General features: G+C 36.7%; 1 protein-coding gene across 1 annotated transcript; it reads left to right on the plus strand.

Moving 5' to 3' along the window:
• Nucleotides 1–643: 643 nt before the first annotated feature.
• LOC130102546 (interferon-induced very large GTPase 1-like) lies at nt 644–16,117 on the plus strand. Its single transcript, XM_056268498.1, is given in 3 exon segments — nt 644–665; nt 11,858–12,908; nt 12,911–16,117. Coding segments are annotated over 3 exon segments (4,272 nt in total). The 3' UTR covers nt 16,110–16,117.
• The last annotated feature ends 1,108 nt before the right edge of the window (nt 16,118–17,225 follow it).

Consider the following 17,225-nt stretch of genomic DNA (forward strand, 5'->3'; position numbering starts at 1 on the left):
GCCAATCTTTAGTGAAGTGGCGCGGAGAGCCGCTTCTGAAACGCGGCACGGCTGGTGTAAACACAAGCATTGACTAGAGTGGCCGCCGCGATCAGCTCCGGTAGCCGTGTCGCAGCCGCAACGCACCTCTGTTATTTGTATAGCTCTTGGGGTATCTCTTGACATTTTCTCTCGTCTTGCAAAGGTTTGCTGCAAATTCTCCATGCTCACTTTTTTGTTTTAATTTCAGATGTTTTACAAGGTTAGGTCTACTTGTATACACATGTACTGGCTTTTGGACCTCCTCTCGATATTAATGCAGAACAAAGCGTGCCATGCGTGGGTCGTCATCATTGATTTTGAATGCAGTGTGGACTTTTTTATTGTATCAAGTCGCAGAGAGCATCTTATTAACATCAGTAAATCAGCAGATGCTTTTATTAAAGTGACTTGCTGTGAATTAAAGCTGAATGTTTGATCAGTGTGTTTGTTTTTGGTTTATTGGGAATTTAACCTGTGACTCTCAGCAGATGTGCAGCTCATACGACATGAACAGAGTCTCAGGATTGTGATGAATCTCTTACAGGACGATGAACAGAGAGACGTCAGAGTCACAGAAGATGATCAGCTGAAGACTTAGAGAAACAGAGAACAGAATATCAACATGTCCAGCCCTGACAGCACAGGTGATGAACACAGACACGTCTAAATCTGACATTAATGGTTATTTAATTCCATCAATACAAGTCACATTTCTTCAAGCTCTCTTTCATCATGCTCAAGGATTAAATTAACATGTGTACATTTTTTTTATCATTTTATATTTAAACAAATAAATATTGTTTATGTACACAAATCAACAAAATATTTGTAGCACACAATGTCAAGTTTCAGGGAGTTGAAGTTAAGTGCAGAATATATAAATAGTTTCTTAAAATGATGCACATGTCTTTTATGAAGTGCACATGCAAGAGGTTTGTCTTCAATTATTCCCCTTTAGTCAATAATTGTATCCCTTAAAACTTATCTTTGATCACCAAAATGACATATAAAAAAAAAAAAAAAAGTGTCTTCATGTCTTAGGCCTGTCCACATTTTGTATTGTATCTTCGTTTCATCCAGACGGATCCGGTGTTTTGGGACACTGAAGTGCGCAACTGATCCGTGGCTGTACCACAAACACATTTACTCACTATTGGTATTTCAAATCCAGAAGTTATCAGCAACTTTTATTTAAAAAAAGTTTTGTCACCAGTGCGATTCTCTTTGTTTACCCCAGTCTTAAAGTAAAAAGATGACTGTGCAAAATAGTAGATGTATTAAAATACATTAGATATAAATGTAACAATTTTATTTTTGTACAATCATAGAATTAAACCCCAGGGGAGGGACAGCAGATTTATGCAATCATGACAAGTACAATTCAACGAATCATGTATTGATAATTAATAGAAACCGTTTAGAGAAGAATAAGGCATCAACAAACAATAAATTAATGTGATCACCTACCAGGCACAATTCCATTGCACTGCAAACCTCAAAGACATATAAATACCCCACCAATAAATACACAACAAATATTAATCAGGACATAGGCCTACCATCAATAACACTGCTAAATATATAGCCGTCGTCGATATACAGTATAAGAGGCATACTGTATGGGAGATAACAATAACCTGCTCTCCTTCCCCCTTACTCACACACACACGCTCACTTTACACACAACTAGTGCCGGGGGACCAGTAGTTTCACACATTAATTAAGGCCTCCCCGGCGAACAACACACACTATTCACACGCATCGTACAACAATCTCCAACCCGCGTCACGGCACGGCAGCAGTAGTACTACCAGCAGTAACAACAAAAACCTCCCAAACAACAAATACATCATATAGTTTTGATCCCTGATTGCTAATGCAACATCATGAGGAAAACACGGTGGATGCTACTAGCGTCACCACTCTCCTTGGAAAACACTTTATAATAACTGCACGCTATTAACCATTAGTTAAGCATTAGTAAACAGTTTTAGTAAACAGTTAATTCATCATTTATAAAGCATTAATAGACATTTATAAGCAGCTTATAAAAACAGCTATTAAGATTTTTTCTTGATTTATAAGCATATCTATAATGTGTTTAATAATTGTATTTTCATACTTTGTTAAAGGGATACTCCACTTTTTTTGGAAATAGGCTAATTTTACAACTCCCCAGAGTTAAACAGTTGAGTTTTACCATTTTCGAATCCATTCAGCCGATTTTCTGATATTTAGAAGAATATCAGTAACCAGACAGTTTCTGGTCCCATTGACTTCCATAGTAGGAAAAAATATATACTATGGAAGTCAATGGGACCAGAAACTGTCTGGTACACTCACCTAAATGATTATTATGAACACCTGTTCAATTTCTCATTAATGCAATTATCTAATCAACCAATCACATGGCAGTTGCTTCAATGCATTTAGGGGTGTGGTCCTGGTCAAGACAATCTCCTGAACTCCAAACTGAATGTCAGAATGGGAAAGAAAGGTGATTTAAGCAATTTTGAGCGTGGCATGGTTGTTGGTGCCAGACGGGCCGGTCTGAGTATTTCACAATCTGCTCAGTTACTGGGATTTTCACGCACAACCATTTCTAGGGTTTACAAAGAATGGTGTGAAAAGGGAAAAACATCCAGTATGCGGCAGTCCTGTGGGCGAAAATGCCTTGTTGATGCTAGAGGTCAGAGGAGAATGGGCCGACTGATTCAAGCTGATAGAAGAGCAACTTTGACTGAAATAACCACTCGTTACAACCGAGGTATGCAGCAAAGCATTTGTGAAGCCACAACACGCACAACCTTGAGGCGGATGGGCTACAACAGCAGAAGACCCCACCGGGTACCACTCATCTCCACTACAAATAGGAAAAAGAGGCTACAATTTGCAAGAGCTCACCAAAATTGGACAGTTGAAGACTGGAAAAATGTTGCCTGGTCTGATGAGTCTCGATTTCTGTTGAGACATTCAGATGGTAGAGTCAGAATTTAGCGTAAACAGAATGAGAACATGGATCCATCATGCCTTGTTACCACTGTGCAGGCTGGTGGTGGTGGTGTAATGGTGTGGGGGATGTTTTTTGGCACACTTTAGGCCCCTTAGTGCCAATTGGGCATCGTTTAAATGCCACGGCCTACCTGAGCATTGTTTCTGACCATGTCCATCCCTTTATGGCCACCATGTACCCATCCTCTGATGGCTACTTCCAGCAGGATAATGCACCATGTCACAAAGCTCGAATCATTTCAAATTGGTTTCTTGAACATGACAATTAGTTCACTGTACTAAAATGGCCCCCACAGTCACTAGATCTCAACCCAATAGAGCATCTTTGGGATGTGGTGGAACGGGAGCTTCGTGCCGTGGATGTGCATCCCACAAATGCTATCCTATCAATATGGGCCAACATTTCTAAAGAATGCTTTCAGCACCTTGTTGAATCAATGCCACGTAGAATTAAGGCAGTTCTGAAGGCTAAAGGGGGTCAAACACAGTATTAGTATGGTGGTCCTAATAATCCTTTGGGTGAGTGTATATCGGGAGACATAATTTTGACCACATTAAGTGTTGTTTTGTAGAAAGCCTTTCTTTAACCCTCTGGAGTCTAAGGTTTTTTTGGGGTCCTTGAGATGTTTTGACATGCCCTGACATTTGTGCTTTTTTCAGTTGCTTATAAACATATTAATGGCACAGGTGAAATTACACTCTATTTAGCACAAACAGGGCTACCATAATATGTGAGCAACATGTATGTACATGTTTGTATTTTAGAGAGAATATTGTTTATGCATGTTTATTGATAAAACTAAAAATGAAAGTTTCTGAAATAAGGCCACACTACTTAATATGTGTCCACAAGACTTTTGACTAATGGATGTTGTCGCCTAGAGTATTTGCTTCAAAATGATCTGAAAATCATCCTGCCTAACCATTCACATAAAACCATAGATTGCTTTAAATTGTGAAAAAAATTTTTTTTGTTTGAAAGGCAATATGCGAAAGGGCGTGAACGGCCCAACCCCCTCATGTATAATTAAGTGATTCTCACCTGAGAAGACAAAGATGCATTCATTTCATTCAGGTGTGTCACAAGAAAGAATGCAAGGAAAATATATATACATATATACACACACACAGACATATATATATATATATATATATATATATATTTGGGGTGGAATGGTACATGTATTCGTATTGAACCGAAACGGTACGGGCGTCACGGTTCGGTGCACGAATTTACACGGTATAAAAATAAATAAAACTTGCGTGCAAATTAATTAATGTAATGCGGAACTACTGTTAGATACGCGGGTTCTTTAGGGACACATAATCTGTACCATCGGCTAGCTCTGAACGCACGTTCACTTCAAACGTTGGCTTTATACGTGCGTCCTATTCGCTTTAGACTAGAGTCGAACTAGATGCGATAGACGCGAATTTGACGCTCTATTTTCGCGTTTGGTGTGACCGCATAATAAACAGGCTGCAATGTCAAGATTGAAATGCTGGAGTGTGTGTCTGTGTGTGTGTGTGAGAGAGAGAGAGAGAGAGGCGCGGGCACGATAGAGGCGCGCGATTGAACAGTGGAAACACAAAAAACATACTCGGTCATTTTGTTCATACAGATCATTAAACCTGCAAAGTGTTTACTTATATTTGTGTACACTCGCAATAAAACACAACATTGTGCTTTTGTCACACTGTAAACTCTTGTCAAACTGTAACCTGCAACTGTCACCCAACCAAAATCACACACACACACACACACACACACACACACACACACACACACACACACACACACACACACACACACACACACACACACACACACACACACACACACACTGTTTTAAAAGCAAAACATATTTATCCAACTCCATTTCAAAACAGTCTGTGGGTCCCTTCTTTTGGACATTCGTCATATTGCATTGGTTTCCATTTCTTGTCCTCGGAGCGCTAATCTTACACATTCTACATTGATTAAAAAAGAAAATCAAATGTTTTTAATGGTAGTATTATTTTATACAGAAATCAATTATTTATAATTCAGATGAGAATAATGTTACATTGTTAATTAATAATGTTAATTAAAATTAAGGAAAACAAATATATTGATCTGAAATATAGCAAATTAATTTTAAATAAATTCAGGTACAATTACCAAATATATCGCAAGGTCTTTTTTTTTTTTTTTATTAATTTAATTAATAAACTAATTTTATAAAACTATTGTCAGTGCACTGCAAATAAACGGGTTCTATGCCTTTATTAATAAAACTTATTTAAAAAATACGATGCCTTCTGCATTTTTGTTTTGCTTTTTCCCTCCATTGTACCGAAATCGTACCGAACCGTGATGTCTGAACCGAGGTATGAACCGAACCGTGACTTCTGTGTACCGTTCCACCCCTAATATATATATATATATATATATATATATATATATATATATATATATATATATATATATAAATCAAAATATAAATGAAAGTCAAAAGCACATTTTTAGACATACCTGGAAACAAATCCTGTGCAAATAGGTTATATGGGCCATTCAATAGAATTGGTTCAAAGTTAGAGTTGGAAACATCTTTAAAAGAACATTTTCTTTTTCCATAAATCTCTTATAAAGTATTATTTTTTTAAAGTAGGCCAATACATTTTATTATACATATTTCAAAGTTAAGGATTCATTATTTTGATATAGCCTAGCTGGAACAAACACTATAACAGTTGATAAGTTTATTTTTGACAAAACATACTATATATTTAACATATGAGCAGAAACTGCTAACAAAAGCTTATTTGATGTCTATTTTAGAGTTAAAACTTTGTAATCTACACTCTAAAAAATGATGTGTTGGATTTACTTAAAATATATATGCACCATTTTTGCATCATACTTTTTAAGTAATCCCAACTTGGAATAATTTTACTTAAAATTAACAAGAAAACTGTTGTTATATGTACTTAAATATTTGAGTTCACGCAACATTCTTTACTTAAAAATATATGCATCACGTTACATATATTTTTAAGTAAAGAATGTTATGTGAACTCAAATATTTAAGTACATATAACAAAGGTTTTCTTGTTTATTTTATGTAAAATAATTCCAAGTTGGGATTACTTAAAAAGTATGATGCAAAAATGGTGCATATACATTTTAAGTAAATCAAACACAGTGCAGGCCATGTGAGATCAAAACAAATCTTAGTTCTGTTAACTTAACATTTAAGCCCATTTTTATATAAAAATAAGACAATTAAATGAGCTGAACCAACCATTTTAACTTATTTTAGATCTTCAGCTATTGGTCTGCTAACTGCACTGCTCCAGTACATTCAATGTCTTAAAATAAATTAAACATGCAAATCACACACAATAAAGCATTTAACTTTATTATTTTTTATTTTTTGCCAAAGGCTTGAAAGCCTGAAACCACACATGAATGTAACAAAATGTGGCAAATCGACAAATGGAAAATCACTTTTAACAGGTCACTTTTTCACCTTTGAACACTTCTCAAAAGATTTACATTTTTACAATATTTACTTTTGGAACATACAAAAAACCTCTTAAAGGACAATTCCGGTGAAAAATGAACCTAGGGGTAATTAACACATGGTTACCGAGTTGATCGTTCTCTGGGATGCGTTTTCATGATAATCGAATGTACGTAGAGTTTTATCTCTAAAAACTGTTTAGCTTATAACGCTAGTATATGGGGCATAGAATAAGCAAAAGTAAATCACTAGTTAATACCACTAACAAGGCTCAAAATAGCCCCACACTAACACGGTAGCATAATGAGGGTCCCTACATGCAAACCGAAGCATTGAGAACTTTGTAAGTGTACAGACAGTTTAATAAGAAGATACTTTATAAAGACAGTACATTACGCGTATACAGGCAGGAGCCATCTTGGTAAACAGTCTCGACCAGTCGAGCCACGAACGCCGTGCTAAGTGAGATGAACTGTGACTTGGAATCTCATAATATGGTCCGTTGTTTCCGGAAGAAACTATTTTAATAAACAGATTTAATTCATGCATTTCCATGTAATTAGTTTCACAAACGTAATTCCTATTGACCAGCTCACTTAGCACAGCGTTCGTGACTCATCACCTCAATGCCTTCCAGCGTTACCCCAGTCTGTGAAGGATCATCTACTGAGCCACCTTTCGTGATGATCCTCAATGTGAGATGTTCCAGTTCCTCTTCGTTCCTATGAGTATAAAAAAAAACATTAAAAAAAAAAACAGGAAATCTGCATTTACGTGCAACATCACTTGTTATTGTTCAGACTGTTGCAAAAAATCAATTGCATTGAAACACAGAATGAGAAAGAAATGTACCTTTATATTTTAAAATAAAATAAATCTCTTACAGCCTCTTACATTTGCAACATTATAAATGTCTATACTGTCACGTTTTTATCAATTTAATGCATACTTGCTGGATAAAAGTATTAATTTATTTTATTTCTTTAAAAAAAAGTTCTAATTGACCCAAAACTTTTAAATTGCATCTTAAAATATATTCAAATAGAAAACAGTTGTTTTAAATTGTAAAAAATAATAATAATAATAATCACAATATTACAGTTTTTGCTGTATTTTGGATCAAATAAATGAAGGCTTGGTGGGCAGAAGAGACTTCTTTTAAAAACATTAAACAATCTTACTAGTTGTGTGTGTGTATATATATATATATATATATATATATATATATATACAAATTTTTTTCTGGTTATCAAAAATATATCTAAAAAGAAAAAAACAATAATTAAATGTTACAAATTAGTCAATTATTAAATGCCTATAAATATAAAAATGAGTCTATTAAATAATATCTATTAATTTAAACAAAACAAGTTAATTAATGAAGACTTTTGTCCAGAGGTTTTGAACGAATCTCTTCAAAACATTTTAACAGTCAGTCACTACTGGAATAGCCAAACAGTAAATAAAGATCTACAATCTTTGTTTGAAGTCAAACTTTTGCTTAAAGGGTATTTACTTATTTTGATAATAATTTTGAAGGTTTAATAGACAGGGTTGTAGCTGTCATTTAGGAATAATATTGTGTTTGAATCAAGATCGCCATTATTTAATGATAAATCGTGCACACGGAGCTGTAGCCAATGTGTTTTCGAATTTAATATTTGTATGTTAACGAACGTTACCAGTAGGCTAACCCGCGCCCAAGGCCTGGACGCCCCCCTTTCCCGCGATCCATTTATAGATATTAGAGAATAGAATATATGGGAATTTGTAAATATGCAAAGTAATTTTTTTTAATCCGAAAACTCATAGCCTGCATATAATAAATGATAACTATATTTCGTTAATAAAGTAGGCCTACGAATTTATCCGTGGGGGAAAGCGCCGTCCGAATTGTCCTCTTATGGTGTGTTCAAACCGAACGCGAATAGAGCGTCAAATAGCGTCTAGTTAGACGCTTGAATCTGCTCGAGTTCAAATTTTTCAACTTGCGTGGAAGACGTTCGCGGCAAACTCGTCACCCAATTCGCGTCATTCGCGACGCCCGGCGCGAATGATGCGTCTATTCGTGTCTTCGTGCGTCTATTCGTGCATTGACTTTGTAATCTACTCGCGCAAATGATTAAATTCGCGTTCGGTGTGAACACACCATTAATGTATACGTGCCAACGTCATGGTCATATATTTCGAAAAACACAATAAATACTCTGACTACTATAAACACTTGACATAGCCTATTCGATGGAAGCACACTCGCTTAATAATTCAAATATACTCTCGTGCAAGTCACTCATTTCATACATTAACTTGTAGACTACATAGGTGTTCGTAACACGTTTCTAATTGTTGATGCAAAATTCGTAGCAATTCTGAAATTCAGTTTAAAAGTTCGTTTCTTGACCAAAAATGCAATAAACGATTGTGTACCTTAAGTTAAAAAAAGTTAAGCTTACCTCTTTTCAGCATCTTCACATTATGTGCTTCACAAAATGGCTCCAATTTTTGGCTGGAAAGGCATCACGGGAAATTGCATATCACGTGGCTGGTATAGTTACTTAAAATGTTATGCTCGATTTACTTAATTTTGAAGCAATTATTATAGTAGTTGACATGACTTATGTTTTTTCATTTTATTTATGCATACATTTAAGTTCACCTAGTTACTTATATTTTTGTGTTACACACACTAAATATGTTAAGTAGAGGTTGAAAAGTTATGAATACTTAATTTTTTGTGTTAAATCTAATAACTTTTATAAGTAATGGTTGTTCAGCCAACGAATCGTTTTTTAGAGTGTATCCAAAACTAGTCACACACACACACACACACACACACACACAGAAACATGATTCAAATTTAAACAGTAGGCTATTTTTGCGTTTACAGACACTAACGTTATTATATATCGCGATTAGAACAAAGCACAAGAATAAAACACTTACAGTTCAGCTCGCTCCTCGAAGTGAAAATAAAACAGCACTTGTTCTGAGGTAGGTAAATGTCCCAGGATTATTCCTCACAGCAGCGCAAGATGACAGTACATTAATCTGACTAAATATAGTGTGTTTACCGAGTTTATATGGGCGTTTACACGTCTCAATGTGTTGCTTCAGATCATTAGCGTTTGAATAGCGCGCGCTCTCCGAGGGCGTCACATTAGCGGAATAATGAGATGCGAGAACGATAATGAGAACGGCTGACACCTCTCTCTTTTTATATAGATTACATAAACAGAGAATATTTATTTTAGTTTTAAATTAGATAATTTAAAAGTACAAACTTAAATTATCATAAACAAATATATTGCTCATGTCTGGGTGAATAGTATTCGCTGAGTTTTGTTTAAGTTTAGAGACGTGCTCCAGAAAAAAAGTTCACGGACACGGAGAGGCAGAACGCACACCCTGTTTATTTTCTTTATTTTACAAAAGCACAATATTTTATTTCGATTGTAGGTGGGCACATCAAAATGTAGACATTTAACAGTTTATTTTTTTAATATTTCTTAACACTGTATGACCAGAAATGATGGAGTAGTTTAAGTCTATTTTTCTGCTATGTAAAAAAAATCTGCCAAAACGCGCCGGCGCGTTTGCCGTCCCCAGAGGGTTAAAGTGAATTTCGTTTTGCATAAATTGTATCTTAATTTTAATCAATGTTTCATCAACCAATTGCCAGAATTTAATAAATAACAAGCAAATATAGCAGACAATATAATCAGGCCAGCGATATTACTTGCATTGCTCATGAACTGGAGCTCGTCTCATAAAGGAACCGAAACTCAGAATATTTATCTATAGAAAGCTTGAAATGTCTACTTTAAAACAAAACAATTCAAAACGAAAAAAACACAGAAAACCCTCTTATGTAATCCGTAGTATAAAGTGTGCATTTCTCTCTATAGGCACGTTCACAATACTGCTAGGTGGCGAGTCAGGATCGTTAACATCTTTGCAGCCGAGACTGACACAGAAAACATTAGTTTATTAATAAACAATTAAAATGTCTCCTCGCTATATTTGATACATTCATAATGATTACTTTTGCCGGTTCTTTGTGGCAAGCTTTATGCGTCCGCTAACTAATCGAATATCGTGACTCATCCCTATTTTGTACCAGGCCATTTATGGTTGTTCATATTGTTCAATAAAGTTCTTCGTAAAAAAGAAAAAAGAAAAGAAGAAGCTACTATGCCTAATATTATTGTATACAGCGCGTAAGGTTTATGCGCATGGTCTAAGTCTTCTTCTCCGTTCATTGTGCATTTCTGTGGCAGAATTACAGCGCCACATACTTGTCTGGTATGTATACTACATCGTTTTGAGCCAGTTTCTGTGGTTTCGTGTGCAGATATTTTAGATATTAGACGACGACGCTGTGTTCACGGAATTTTTTTTAGGACGAGGAAAGAAAAAAAAAAGCTGATAGGGAAAGCTCTGGCTTCGTGTGGATGTGGCCTTAAAATATTTTGAATGTAACTCGACACCCTTGCCTCATTTAGTATTCGCGGTTCTATGAATATGCAAATGAGCCCCGCCTCCACTCACTCAGCTCAGAGATCCACTGGTTGACGATCACATGTTGATCTGATTGGTTACAAGGTCGTTTGTGACGTCAGAAACACCAGCGATTTCAAACCTTGTTTTTGAGACTGTCTTTGGTTCACTGCAGTTTTAAGCAGAAAATACTCAGCAATGTTGTCGACGTATGAACTTACACATGGTGTGTCTTAAAGCGTATTAAAAACACCACATAGACACATAAACAACATTAAAAGCTGGATTTTCACCAGAGAGTTTTTTTTTATTTTTTTGATTGGTGATATTACTTCTAGATTCAGAATCTATAGAAGATATTCTGAATCATTTAATTAATTAATTCCTGTAGTACACAATGTGTGTTTGTGTGTGTGTGTGTGTGTGTGTGTGTGTGTGTGTGTGTGTGTGTGTGTGTGTGTGTGTGTTTGTGTGTGTGTGTGTGTGTGTGTGTGTGTTTTAAATTAATGTGGAATTAATTCCTGTAATAACAATCTGTGTGTGTGTGTGTGTGTGTGTGTGTGTGTGTGTGTGTGTGTGTGTGTGTGTGTGTGTGTGTGTTTCAGTGGAAAGAAGAAGTCCAGAGTTGGATCGCCCGAACTGTGCGTTAAACTGATTTACAGTAACTGCATTATGATATAGTTATATAGATTTGATGAACTGTCTATGATCAGTTTTTAATATTTAGCTCTGTAAATGCTAAGCAGGAGAATAATCACAAAATGACCAATTCTGCATGTGTGTATGTTTGTGAATTCTAGCACTTGTTTTTCTTTGATCAGTTTCAGAGGGAGAGAAGCTGAATCTGGTTGTGTTTGGAAGTGACGGGGCATTAAAGCATCTATTTCACAGACTTCATCTTCACAATAAACTGAGAGCTGCAGATGTTCTTCAGATAACCGCACATTCATTACAGTCACATGATTCTTGTGTTGAAGAAGAGCTGATTCAAACTTTCACACACAAACTACTGATGATGAACTACAGAGCAAGATATATTAAAACTAAAGACGCACAACAAAAAGACAAAGACTCATCTGAAGATGAGTTTGATATGTTTGATGTAATATTAATGTCAGACAAAGAAGACAGTCAATCTGAACTCATTCACCCGATGGATGTTCAGATGGCCGTATTTCATTCTGCTGATGTTCTCCTGAAGCAGCTGATGGTCACTAAACTGTCCCAGTGTCAGTACGCTCTGCCTCTGCTTGTTCCTGATCTATTCACACAACAGATTGAGTTTCCTCTCTGGACATTCAGACAAATCAGCAAGAGCTGGAAGAAGAGAAACACCAACAATGAAATCATCAGTCGAATCCAGCCGATCTACAAGGCAGAAACTCCAATGGTGTTTTTCTTCAGGTTTGGCTCTGTGTCTTCATCCAAGTCTCAGCTGATGAACAGTCTGATCAATGAGAAACACAACACGTTCTTCCACAGGAACTGCCCAGGCAGCAGCAGAACCAGAGTCCTGATGGAGGGAGTGGTGGAGATCGCCTGGTTCTGTCCGTCTGGATCATATGATGATAAATTCACGGACTGTGTTGCGTTCTGTAATCTACACGGTGATGCAGGAGACCATGAGAAACAGCTCCAGATCCTCTCTGAAATGGCCTCAGTCAATGTTGTTCTTCTACCACGACTGGACAGGAATGACAAACATGCTGCAAAGATCAAAAGCCTGTACAAGGACAGAAAGCCACTCATTTGTCTATTTACTGAGGATGAATCTGCTGTAACTGGGATGCGAAAAGGAAAATACAAAATTGGTTTGAAAGACAGAAATCAGTCAGATGTATCTGAAGAACTCAGAAGAGTCATAAATGTTTGTCAACAGTCTTGAAACTGAAAGAGAATCATGATAAATCTGAACAACTCAAAGCTGAACAACCTGAACTTGAGAGAATATCTGAGGATCTTCAAGCTGCAGGCTTTGGTTTGGAGCACATCATGAGAGAGATCGGTCAGATCTATGAATCATGTTCATCTGTGAAGAAGCAAAAGAAAGACCAGCAGTTTGACTTCTCTTCTCTCCCGAGTCTTGCCGCAGAGATGATGATCTCTGGATTTCCACTGGAGCTGATGGATGGAGATGCTGCTCATGTTCCTCTGGTCTGGATCTCTGCTGTTATAGAAGAACTCATCCAGAAACTGGGAGACCAGAGAGTCTTTGTGTTGTCAGTTTTAGGGATTCAGAGCTCTGGGAAATCCACCATGCTGAACGCCATGTTTGGGCTCCAGTTTGCCGTCAGTGCTGGCAGAACAACCAGAGGAGCTTTCATGCAGCTGGTCAGAGTCTCAGATGAGATGAAAACACAGATTAACTTTGACTATATTCTGGTCGTTGATACTGAGGGTCTTCGTGCTCTAGAACTGGCTGGAAGATCAACAAGACATCATGACAATGAATTGGCCACATTTGTTGTTGGTCTTGGAAATCTGACATTGATCAACATCTTTGGAGAAAACCCATCTGAGATGCAGGACATTCTTCAGATTGTTGTTCAGGCCTTCATGAGGATGAAGAAGGTCAGGCTGAATCCCAGCTGTGTGTTTGTGCATCAGAACGTTTCTTACTTCACAGCTGGAGAGAAAAACATGGATGGAAGGAGACGACTGCAGGAGAAACTGGATGAGATGACAAAACATGCTGCTAAAGAGGAAGACTCTGATGCAGAATGTTTCAGTGATGTCATTGGATTTAATGTTCAGAATGATGTGAAGTATTTCGCTCAGCTCTGGGAGGGTAGGCCACCCATGGCACCACCAAACCCAAGCTACTGTGAGAATATACAAGAACTAAAGAAGACTATTATGTGTCATGCCTCAAACTCACATGGCATAAAGCTGATAGACCTAAAATATCGTGTTAAAGATCTCTGGGAGGCTTTACTGAATGAACGATTCGTCTTCAGCTTCAGAAATTCTCTGGAGATTTCAGCCTACAGGAAACTGGAGACCGAATACAGCAAGTGGACCTGGAGTCTTCGCAGTGCCATGATGGAAACTGAGAACAAACTACACAACAAAATAGAAAATGAAGCAATTCATGAGGTTAAGGAAACTGATCTTCAAAGAGAACTGAAGAAGACAAATGAAGATGTGAAAAAATCTATGGCAGAATTTTTTGAGAAAGACAAAGATAAAGATATACTGATTCACTGGAAAATATCATTTGAAAACAAAATCAAAGAGCTTCAGGAAAACATTGTGAGAGAAACAAAGAGGAAGTTAAACAATATTATTCAGCAGCGAGAACTGATGAAAAAGATTGATGCTCAGAGGAAACATCATAAAAACAGTCTCAATGAAAAGAGCAAAGAACTTGTCATAAAACTAAAAGACAAAGCAAATGATAAAGAAACGCTGAAGAACGAGTTTAATTTGTTTTGGAAACAGTTGATGAAAACAATCATCACAGACAATCCTCCAATCAGAGACATTGACATAATGAGAGATGTGAGAGAGATCCTCAGTGACATCTGTGAAAGTGCACCTGTAGATCACTGGGGGGAGAGAAGGGATATTTTCTCTGTGCCAAGATATTCTGATTATGTTCAGTTAAAGAAATCCAGTGAATTTATACATGCTGTGGGAAGAGACATATCAGCTAAAAAGACACTTGGTTACATTTCATCTCTACAGGATGAATCCCAAATAAGATCATTAATCACAGATGTTTATCTGCAGACAGAGAGAATTATTCAGTCATTTAACATTTCAAAGATGGGCTACAACATCAGCTATATTCAACAGCTCACAGATTACATCAATGCAAGAGTGACACAACATCAGGAAGGACCAGTGAAATATATCTTCAAGAATAAATTCTTCATGGATTTGGTTTACTCCATCTGTAAGAGAGCAAACAAGATTATCACTGACCAACACAGACAGTTCAGGGATGCCAATGATCCTGTAATATATGTTGAGAAGAAGAGAGAAGAATACTATAGTATTTTCCAGAAATACTGTCATGGAGCAATATCAGCTGCTAATTTTGGTGAGATCATCTGTCAGAAACTGAAAGAGCCCATTGAGCAGAGCGTCTACAAGAAGACCGCCAGAGATATGACAGATGAAATGAGAGCAAACTGTGAGTCACTGAATGGAAACAGATCAAATCTGGAGAAACACATCCTGAAGACACTGGCTGAAGAGGAGGATTTTAACAAATACATGAAGTACATTCATAATCCCAGAGATCACTTCAAGAGGTTCATCAGAGATGAGGTCAGTCGTTACATCACTAATAAGTTCAGTGTCAGTGTTTTACCCAAGATGAAGGTGAAAATTAAACTCCTGCAGCAGAAGATAATAAAAGCTGCACATGAATCCACTGAATATGTTCAAGAGAACAGAGGAGATGTTGGCTTGTGGTTGAAGAGTTTCACACAGGAGCTCTCAGATGAGCTGATCTTCTCTGAAAAAGACCTTAGTGGAGTCAAACATGATGATGTTGATGATTTCAGCCTCCTAGAAGATGTGATAAGACATGAACTTACTGCTATAATGACTGAAATCAGCAGTAGATTCAACACAGAGTCATTTCCAGTAAAGCTGGAGAGTAAATTCAGGCCAGATGAGCTTCTAGTTGAACACTTCTGTCAGTGCTGTTGGGTTCAGTGTCCGTTCTGTAGAGCCGTCTGCACCAACACCATGGAAAACCATCATGGAGATCACAGTGCTCCTTTCCACAGAGTGTGGGGAATCAATGGAACATATTACAGTTCAACACCGAATCTCTGTCCTAATATTTGCACAAATTTAGTAGCAAGTCATCAGGATTTTAATACACCACATGGAAGGTTTAAATACAGAGAATACAGAAGTGCAGGAGGAGTTTATGCAGACTGGAGCATCAGCCCTGATCTCTCTGAACTGCCCTACTGGAAGTGGTTTGTGTGCAGATTTAAGAAAGATCTGGAAAAATACTACAGTAAAACATTTGAGGGGAGTGGTGAGATTCCAGATGAATGGAGAAAATACTCTAAACATGAAGCAATTGAGAGTTTAGATAAATACATGTAATGGAGCAGATGAAGACTGGGACTCTTATGAGCTCATCTACACCTCAGAAGACCAGAGCTTCATCAAACACACCAGACGAGAGTTGAAGACAACATTCAGTTCCTCATACACCACAAAACAACATATTTCTGAACATATGCCTAAATGATAAAGCTCAAAATGCTTGATGAATATTATAGTTTATTACTAATCGAAACAGCTTAATCTCTACCATGAACTGAACAAGATCTGTGATAAGAATATTAATGATAGATTGTTGATTTATGATTGAGGTGCATATATAAGTGTGTTTGTTACTGCTAATGATCCGACGGTTGGAGGAAAGTGTGAGAAATAAACAGCAAATCAAACCTCTCAGAGCCGTCAATCTGATTTATATGAAAATTACTCCAAATTTCACTCAGTAATGTCCACATCTCTAAGGACACATCTGGAATTTACTGACCTTGTCCAGTTTCCCTTTACACTTGTTTAATATAGACTCGTACTGTAAAAATTACAATTATAAAACTGTAACGATCTATAGCAGATTTTCATTCGCTGACAGTATTTCAGTCATTAATAAAATTCATTACTTAGACATACTAAAACATATCTCATGAAAATAATGTTTATTACACAATGCTGTGATCAAAATCTCTAATGCTCCGTGGCCTTGTACAGTGAGTTATAGCAAACATAAAACAACAAAGATTATAATCGTAATTTCTGGAAAGCTACTGACAGTGAGACACACAGATCTCTGTAAATATGCTTTGACATTATAAGTATTGTAAGAAACAGTAATAAATAAAAACAAAAAGTTTAGGTTCAAAAGAGTTAAAATTAGAGACAATGAGAAATGTGTCCGGCAGGATCTTCCCTTAAACTCGACCTTTGAACTTTCCCTGTCTGAACAACAGTCAACGGGACATTAAAACACACGGTAACACTTTAGAATACGGTTCGTTCGTTAATGAATATACACAAGAACCAATGAGTAACACAATAATCACAATCTAGTAACTACTATTAACTAACAAGAAACTCTGATTAACGAACTAGTAAGTAATAGCGCACAGATGAAAGTGGTAGTTCACTATTAACTAATCAATAACTACTATTTTTTTAAAGCTT

Source organism: Rhinichthys klamathensis, unplaced genomic scaffold (genome assembly GCF_029890125.1).
Source record: "Rhinichthys klamathensis goyatoka isolate OS25496 unplaced genomic scaffold, OSU_Roscu_1.1 h1tg000274l_1, whole genome shotgun sequence".
Classification (NCBI taxonomy): domain Eukaryota; kingdom Metazoa; phylum Chordata; class Actinopteri; order Cypriniformes; family Leuciscidae; genus Rhinichthys; species Rhinichthys klamathensis.